General features: G+C 37.2%; 2 protein-coding genes across 3 annotated transcripts; one reads left to right on the top strand and one right to left on the bottom strand.

Moving 5' to 3' along the window:
• Window positions 1-671: 671 nt before the first annotated feature.
• LOC113327525 (small GTPase LIP1-like) lies at window positions 672-3,187 on the top strand. Of its 2 annotated transcripts, XM_026574712.1 has the most exons (7): window positions 673-1,023; window positions 1,559-1,650; window positions 1,737-1,878; window positions 2,014-2,318; window positions 2,419-2,472; window positions 2,572-2,702; window positions 2,787-3,187. In XM_026574712.1, the coding sequence occupies exons 1-7, from the start codon at window positions 927-929 to the stop codon at window positions 2,803-2,805; spliced, it is 840 nt and encodes a 279-aa protein (XP_026430497.1). In that variant the 5' UTR covers window positions 673-926; the 3' UTR covers window positions 2,806-3,187. The 2 variants fall into 2 exon arrangements, with proteins under 2 accessions (XP_026430501.1, XP_026430497.1); XM_026574716.1 differs by lacking the exon at window positions 2,787-3,187 and having other exon boundaries at window positions 672-1,023; window positions 2,400-2,472.
• Window positions 3,188-3,619: 432 nt separating this feature from the next.
• Window positions 3,620-6,116, bottom strand: LOC113282910. The gene is made up of 2 exons (XM_026532019.1): window positions 5,538-6,116; window positions 3,620-4,066 (listed from the first exon to the last, which is right to left on the bottom strand). Exons 1-2 carry the CDS (start codon window positions 5,886-5,888, stop codon window positions 3,854-3,856), a joined length of 564 nt encoding a protein of 187 aa, XP_026387804.1. The 5' UTR covers window positions 5,889-6,116; the 3' UTR covers window positions 3,620-3,853.
• Window positions 6,117-7,990: the final 1,874 nt, after the last annotated feature.

The raw sequence follows: 7,990 nt of genomic DNA, 5'->3' as shown, positions 1-7,990 counted from the left end.
ATATCACTTAAATCTCCTAATTACCTTCTTCTTTTGCTAACACTAAAACATAAAATCAAAATCTAAAGTTTAATCTTAACAAATTTGGCGATATTCAAAAATAATTTAGCCATTGCCAAAATTATTTGAGTACGTGATTTTCTAAATTACTTCATAATAGATAAAGAATATTATATTAACAAGTTGGAAGCCTAACAAGCTAAGCTCCAACGACGTATTACTACATTAATTGAACAGGTTGTCGTGCTAGCCTATCATCGAGCCTCATGGCTAACCTAGCCAAGGAAGCCGAAGCGGATGGGGGTGTTGAGATTATGTCAGAAGGGGGCAAGCTAACTCTACCTTCTATGTTAATTTCTGTAATATTACGTTATTGGGGGCTCGAACATGGGACCTCCTAAAACGCATGAAACTTTGTTAAAAATGTTTTTTTTTCCTTTTTTTTTTTTTTTTAGTATCCCTGAACATGGGTTGCTGAGAATCAGAATAATCGACCAAGTTTTTTTCCACATGATTAACAAAAAGTTTTCACCGTTTACTTTCATTTTTTCTACGTGCAGTGCAGTCGTGCACTTCCCACTGACAACAGAGTAAAAAGAGACGCCAAGTCCCGCACTCCCGCTTGAAAAATGTAAAAGGTGATAAGAGGACAAAATTACCACTGCTCTAGAAAAATCTTCAAGTCTGAAAATAGTAGATTTACCAAAGAGTAAATATGTCATTCACCTAGCCATCGATGATTCCATGAGCTTTTGCAAAAATTATGGATTCCATAATTTCAAACCACAAGTCAGTCATCCACCGGGAATTTCTATTGATTGAAAATTAGATTTTTAGGTTTTAATTCAGAAGAACCAGATATGTCAAGAGAAATGTATTTGACCTAAACAGGAAAATTTTGGGTCCTTGAATTTGGATTGAAAAAAATGATGTTTTGGGGTCAAAATCAAAGAGAGAATATTGAACCTTGTACTGATGATCTTCATTGTGGTCAGATTCGAGTCCTTGTTGTTGGAGATTCAGGTATTCCTTTTTCCCTTTCTTATTCAAAATTGTCAATGTTGCATCGTTTTCTTCTTCTGTTGATTGTAGCTGTGGATATTGTAAAACTTTGTACCAACATGCATATTGTCAAACATACAAATACTGTTGAAACATTTGGAGTTTAAGCAGTGTATACAAATTATGTGTAATCTTTTGGACAATGGTGATGAGAATATTGGAGTCTGACATATCGACCTCAAAATGGCACACCCTGGTACTGGGTGTTGGACATGGCTCGAGGTACCTGATCCTAATTTAGATTAATACATGTAGCTTGTGGAAAGTCCTCACTGAGAGGTGTTCAATAGGATTTGAAGAGGAACCACTTCATTTGTATGATGTCAAACTCTATGGGATATATTCCTATTCGTGCGTCTTTGTAAAATGGAGTGCATGCCTATCTGAGTCGTAATAAATAGTTTTTGGGTTCATCGTGTTCTTATAGTATGCAATACCTCTTTAGATTCGATGATGTGTGATAGAATGCATATTTGAAATTTGACCCTAATGTCAGGTGTGGGGAAAACATCACTTGTGCACCTAATTGTTAAAGGCTCTCGTGTAAGACGCACTTCGCCAACTGTTGGTTGTACAGTTAGTGTAAAGGTCGGTTAAATTTCTTACTTACAAGTCAGAAGTTTAAGCTGCAAACCTGGATCCCTCAGTAACGTTCTCATGCTTCTTTTGTCCAGCATACCTCGTATGGAGGTTCTGGTAGCTCTTCTAATAACGTCAGAGGTGATACGGAGAGAGGCTTCTTTGTTGAACTTTGGGATGTATCGGGGCATGAACGTTACAAGGATTGCCGCTCTCTTTTCTATTCACAAATCAACGGTAGGGGAATTACCACTTTTGATTCTCATAATGAGCAGAGAATTTTTATTTGTAATGCTTCTGGAGTTCCAATGCGTGCTTTTCTCTTTAAACAAGTTTACTTACATATCTTCTACTAATCCGTTCCAACTGCAGGCGTAATCTTTGTGCATGATCTCGCTCAGAGAAGTACTAAGTCAAACTTACAAAAGTGGGCATCAGATGTTGCTGCAACAGGAACATTTTCAGCTCCTCTTAGCTCAGGTGGACCCTTGGGACTACTTGTTCCATACATTGTCATTGGTAACAAAGCAGACATTACAGAAAAGGTAGGTGAACGGCGTAGTAACGGAAATCTTGTTGATGCTGCTCGCCAGTGGGTTCAAAAGAAAGGTTTGATTCAACCTAGTGAGGAACTGCCATTAGTCGAGAGTTTTCCTGGTAGCGGAGGACTCATTGCTGTAAGAAACTCAATCTCTAAACATTATTTGCAAAAGAACTTTTTTCGATGCGAAAACCATGTAATTTTATTTTTTTTGAAGCTTCTTTTGAACACTACAGGCTTCCAAAGAAGCAAGATATGACAAGGAAGCCGTGCTAAAGTTTTTCAACATGGTATGCCTGATTGGAACAATGTTCTTACTAATGGCTTTTAATTTTTCTCTCCAGTCTTTCATGGACTAAACACTGCTGGGAATCATTTTTGTTTTTCAGTTGATCAAAAGAAGATATTTCGCGGATGAGTTATATTCACCAAGTCCCTGGTCTAGTACACCATTTCAGAGACCTCCCCAGCGTTTGGATGAAGATATAAGCAACAGTGATCAGTATAATAGCACTCCAAGGTTTGGCTCCATGATAAAAAATCTGTACTCAGTATATTCTGTGGCTCTTTAATCTCACTTGGAGAGTTTTGTATGAAAATGCAGTTTGTACAATGATCCGTAGGCTTCCAACCTTGTTCCCCAAATTCCTGCGCAAAGAAATCTCACACCTTCAACCACACTTTATCCTGAACAAACCCCGGTTTCTGCATCTGAGATCACCTCCAAGAATCTCCCAAGATTTTGCTCAACTGGATCTCTGGCAGCCAATAACACTAGATTGAAGTTTTAAGCTGCCATTTCCACCCTCTATTCTTTTGTACCCAGTATTTTGTATACTAGTAATAATAATCTCCACAAAGGGAATGGCTCCACTGCAGTGTGGTTTGCGCTGAATGAAGTGTGAAATGATAGCTATTGATCCCCTGTTCAAATTTCAATCATAAAACAGGGTAAATTTTGTAATGAACATTGTTTCCCAAATCTATACACACAAAAGGGTAACTTTTGAAATTTGAGTACAGTAATTATGTTATGTAGGTGCAGCCAGGCATGTATGCTTATGACTTGGATTGCCCCATTCAGGCATTCAGAAACCTTCTCCCAGGAACTAAACTGGCCCTTACTAAGGTGACATGAAAAACCAAAGAGATTAGGAATCAAGTTAATATCTTGATCCAGACTACACTTTTAGGCCCAGAATCAGAACATTGTACAGCTTTTTGCTCATATCCCTTATTTCAATTCAAGCTATAAACTTCCAAATACTAGTGATTATTTAGCTATCCTGCATTTGTAGAGCAGGATATCATAAATATCAAATCAGACATACAAGCTACCAAATAAACTGAACCTTGTAGGTTTTTCAATTCACAGATCCAATTCTTTCTGCTGTCACCTTAAGGAAACAAGTAATCCACACGAAGGGAAAAAAAAAAGAAAGAAAAAATAACCAAATATGAATTAAAACATTAGACTACACAACAATGTACTACTATTCCATTAATCCGTGTAAGGTCATTCAATATGTTTCGAGTTTTTGGTTCCAATAAACGTGAACCCAAGTCATTTGAATGAATATTCAACTTTCTAACCGATGTCATTGAGATACAAAGATTCTAAAAGAAAGTGTTAATATGATATCACAACTCTGAGGTTCACAGAATTTACTTTCAGAAACCAAATTTTGCCAGAAAATCTCTTGTTCTCTTTCTCATCCGAGTGAAAACTATAACAGCACAAGCAATTGCCCATGGAGGGAAATTGCCACCATAAGCGTTCAATTTCTCGAACCAGGCAGGTCTCTCTTTCAGGACGAATGATATAAGAAGGACAGACATTGCTAGACCAAACAACATCTTTGATATAGGCTTGATCAGGGAGTCCTGCAACCATCGACAAAATATGATAAATGAGAAAGTAATAGCATAGTAGACAAAGTTACGGAGGGAGCTGCAAGATTAAGATACCCTAACAAGATGGAGAAAAATGTAATGCTTCATGCTTGTCGTACTTTAACACAGACAAGTGCGCCTTATTTAATACTTAATAGGAGTATTCTAAACAGTGTTTATGAGCAACCACTTAGTCCTCTTAATAGGTCTATTCAAGCATAGTCTAATGCTCGATGAGAAAATTGGAGTAATGCTTAAAAGATCCTTCCCCATCAAAAGCCTAACATTTAAAAATCTCAGGAAGTGCTAGTTATGTCAGTCTAACATACTGAGAGGTCTACGGTTTAACGTAATGGCATAGCAAACATTCCCTTCATCAAAATCCCATGAGAAACAGAATGTTTTATTTCAAAAGTAAATTCATAAATATCACAAACAAAAACATAAGTTAGTCCATTTATCTAATTATCTAATAAAGCAACTACAATGCTCCTCATTAAGAAAGGCTATCAGAGAGGCTTACGCAATGTGCACCACCTCAAATTCAGCTAAGCTTTATGGGTGAATAGAGTGAATACGCTGCTATTCAAGTATGACCTAACCTAGCTAACAAAGTATTTCAAACAAGGCAGATTCAGATACGCATTCGAATATCTGAACAAGCAGACCGCATAAATGACAATGATTAGTTACCTAAAGAGCTCGAAAGCTGCACCCAGTTTCATTTTTCTCGCAAGGGTTAACTTTGTCATGCCTAACTAATTGTAATCCATTTCTATAAAGTTCTCTTAGATCATGCATCCTATGTTTCATATGATGAATGTCTACATGGCTATCACATATTATGCAAGCAAACACATTCTTATCTAAATCAAACAGCGTATTCAAAACCCAAACTTAAAAACAATTCAACTATATAATAAAGCAACTACAATGCTCCTCATTAAGAAAGGCTATGAGAGAGGCTTATGCAACCACCTCAGACTTTTCCCCAGCAACACTAGGAACTTAACATTCCTCACCAGCAGATTCAAGATCACCGATATTTACAGTAGTTCCTGGCAAATTCAGCTAAGCTTTATGGCCAAATACACTAACTATTCAAGTATGACCTAACCTAGCTAAAAAGTATTTCAAACAAGGCAGATTCAGAAAACTAAAAAAGCAGACCGCGTAACATCATAACGATTGTGTCCCTAAAGAGCTAAACCAGCACCCAATTTCATTTTTTTTTTGCCAACTTTGTCATGCCTAACTAATTGTGATCCATTTCTATAAAGTGCATCCTATGTTTCATATGATGATCTCTACATTGCAATTGGCTCCTTTCAGTCATTGAATTAGGGTTTCGGAATCATGACCCTAATCATCATCACATAATATGCAAGCAAACACATTCTTATCAAAAACCCAAACTTAAAAACAATTCAAATTCAATAAATCACACACAAAAAGAACATACCTTTGGTTCACCATCAATGAAAATCACAGATCCATCTCTGTAAGGAAGCAAAGATCTACCGTTCTTTGCATTAAATCGAACAGGAACACCTCTTCCTTTATCAGTATTAAAAGCAAAGATTGATTTAAAACCATATTTATCAAGAATATCAACAACTTCTAATCGATCTTGATCCCATCCACCTAAATTAGTTTTGAATTTATCAATTGGACCTCTTCCTTTTCTGTATACATTGATTTCAACTTCAGGTACTCTCGTTTTCACTGTCTTGGGGTGAGGATTCAGAAGAGGTGTTTCTTCTACTTCATCGATTTTCTCTTCGATTTCGTCTGTTACGATTTCTTTCTCCATTCTCGATTCAATCTGAGAGAAAACAAAGAATTTCTTCTTGTTCGTTGTTTACAGTTAAAACTAAAAAAGACGGCAATTTGATGAGAAGTATATTCGCAATTTTACCCTTTGGTTATGCCGGCAAGTGCGACTCCACAGGCTGTATAAACATCTGCCAGACAGCTTTTCACGAACGAGATCCAAAACGAACTTGGAAAGTTATTTGCTAGCGGCGGCACTGGGATTGAAGCGGCAAGCCGGCAACAAAAAGTCACCGTAACGATAATTTCTAAATTTGACTTTGTAGAGGGCAAAAACCCCTCTACAAACACCATGGGTGGAACCAGGTTCTTAAGAAATGGTGAGTATGTCATGAATATAGACGCATTAAGAGGTGCAAAATAGGCTAGCATAGTTAAAATGGTTAAAACCGTTTTTTTTTATATTTATAGAGAAAACTTAGGCCAAACGGGCACCTAAGACCGATACAAAATGTTGGCAGTGGTTGAACCACTCATCCTGCCAATATGGTTCTTACAAGATAAAGCAATATTAAAAGTATCCATATTTTGGAGACGATGGATGATTTTTAGTCTTAGTAAAATGAAATTTACTGGGTTGACGCCAGTGTCATTGTCCTCCTCTTCACTGTTTGTTCTTTCATGGTATCTTAGATGAAATCTTCCTTTAACAGCTTTATGGTATAACAACTTGAAACGGACTAGATCCTTCCATGGATTCAACTTGTATTTCTATGTTAGTGTGTTGCATTCCTTTAGCCCATTCAAAAGCTAAGTCTGCACCTCATGTTCCTTCCCTAGCTCCAGAGTATCCTAGATGTCCTCTTGTACCAATGGTGTTTCCTGCAAAACCCATAAAAGTTAGTGCAGAGTAGTATATCAAGCTTTCAGGGTCCTGCAGAGTGCATATTTTGATGATTATTCCATAATCCATTGTAGGGTACTGATTCAGATTGTATGGTATAATGTTGTTTTCCATAGATGAATCTGTTTCTTCAGTAGATAGGGAGAAAGTGTTCATAATATGCTATAGCATATGATGAATTTTGTTGTGGTTGCATAAGTATTGTTTTATGTAGTTTGAAGTTTGTCTTGCATTTGGCTGAATCTGTCTGAAAACCAGATCACACCTAGCTTTCCAGATGAACCAGCATGCAGTGACATAAATATTACAGTTTTTGCTGGCCATCCCAGTCTGAAACCAGGAATTCAACCAGTCTATAAAAATTGTAGCGTTATCAAACTGAGTATGATGAGGACCAATGATTTCCTGCCAAACAAAAGAGGCAGCATGACAGTTTAAGAACATGTGTGTCATTGTTTCCTCCCCACTTTTGCATATGGTGCATATAAGATCAATGTAATGCAGAATCCTAGTTGTTTTAGCATTTGTGGGGAGGATCCCATAAGCACATTTCCAGATAAAGATCTTAATAACTGGAGAAACATCCATGTTCCAGATTGCCTCCCAATTTCCTGTTATTGTATCATTTCTGTATAGATTGTCCATCTTTGCCTTGTATAGAGATTTGACAAAGAATTTTCCTGTGTCATTAAGATTCCATTGAATCCCGTCTTCTTCTTCTGGATGAGTATTCATAGCAAGAATGGCCTGAGCAGTATTGTTACTGAAGTAAGTTTGAACTAGATTCTCATCCCAGTTTCCATTAGGGAGAATGAGGGTTTCAATTTGATGAGGAAAGTTAGTAGGTTTACTGAGTCTTGTAGTGATGTTTGGGATCCAGAGATCATCTCAAATTTTGATTCTTTTTCCATTGCCAATTCTCTAGACACAATGTTGTTGAATGTTGCTAATGCATTCTAGAATTCCTTTCCATATCCAGGAGTAACCATCTTTTAGCTTGATGTCCATGTTGAGAACGTTTCTGCCAGTTAGATACTTTGTATCCATAAGTTTGTACCAGAGAGAGTCTTTATCCTGTTCCAGTCTCCATCCAATTTTGGTGACCATAGATCTGTTGAAGAGATCCATATTCATGAAGCCTAAACATCCTAGTTCTTTGGGTTTGCAGACTGCAGTCCAAGCTTTTGGGTAGTAACCAGTGGGGTTTTCCAAGCTTTTTCCCCATAAGAAGCCCCTTT

Source organism: Papaver somniferum, chromosome 1, assembly GCF_003573695.1.
Source record: "Papaver somniferum cultivar HN1 chromosome 1, ASM357369v1, whole genome shotgun sequence".
NCBI lineage: Eukaryota > Viridiplantae > Streptophyta > Magnoliopsida > Ranunculales > Papaveraceae > Papaver > Papaver somniferum.
Note: the sequence above shows the minus strand (reverse complement) of the source record. Positions and strands in the feature narration are given on the sequence as shown.

Coding starts and splice junctions, on each gene's coding strand:
- LOC113282910 (XM_026532019.1), bottom strand. CDS start 5,888: ATGGAGAAAGAAATCGTAACAGACGAAATCGAAGAGAAAATCGATGAA. Junction 4,067..5,537: donor TCATTGATGGTGAACCAAAG/GTATGTTCTTTT, acceptor CGATGGTTGCAG/GACTCCCTGATCAAGCCTAT.
- LOC113327525 (XM_026574712.1), top strand. CDS start 927: ATGATGTTTTGGGGTCAAAATCAAAGAGAGAATATTGAACCTTGTACT. Junction 1,879..2,013: donor TTTCTATTCACAAATCAACG/GTAGGGGAATTA, acceptor TTCCAACTGCAG/GCGTAATCTTTGTGCATGAT. Junction 2,473..2,571: donor TGCTAAAGTTTTTCAACATG/GTATGCCTGATT, acceptor TTTGTTTTTCAG/TTGATCAAAAGAAGATATTT.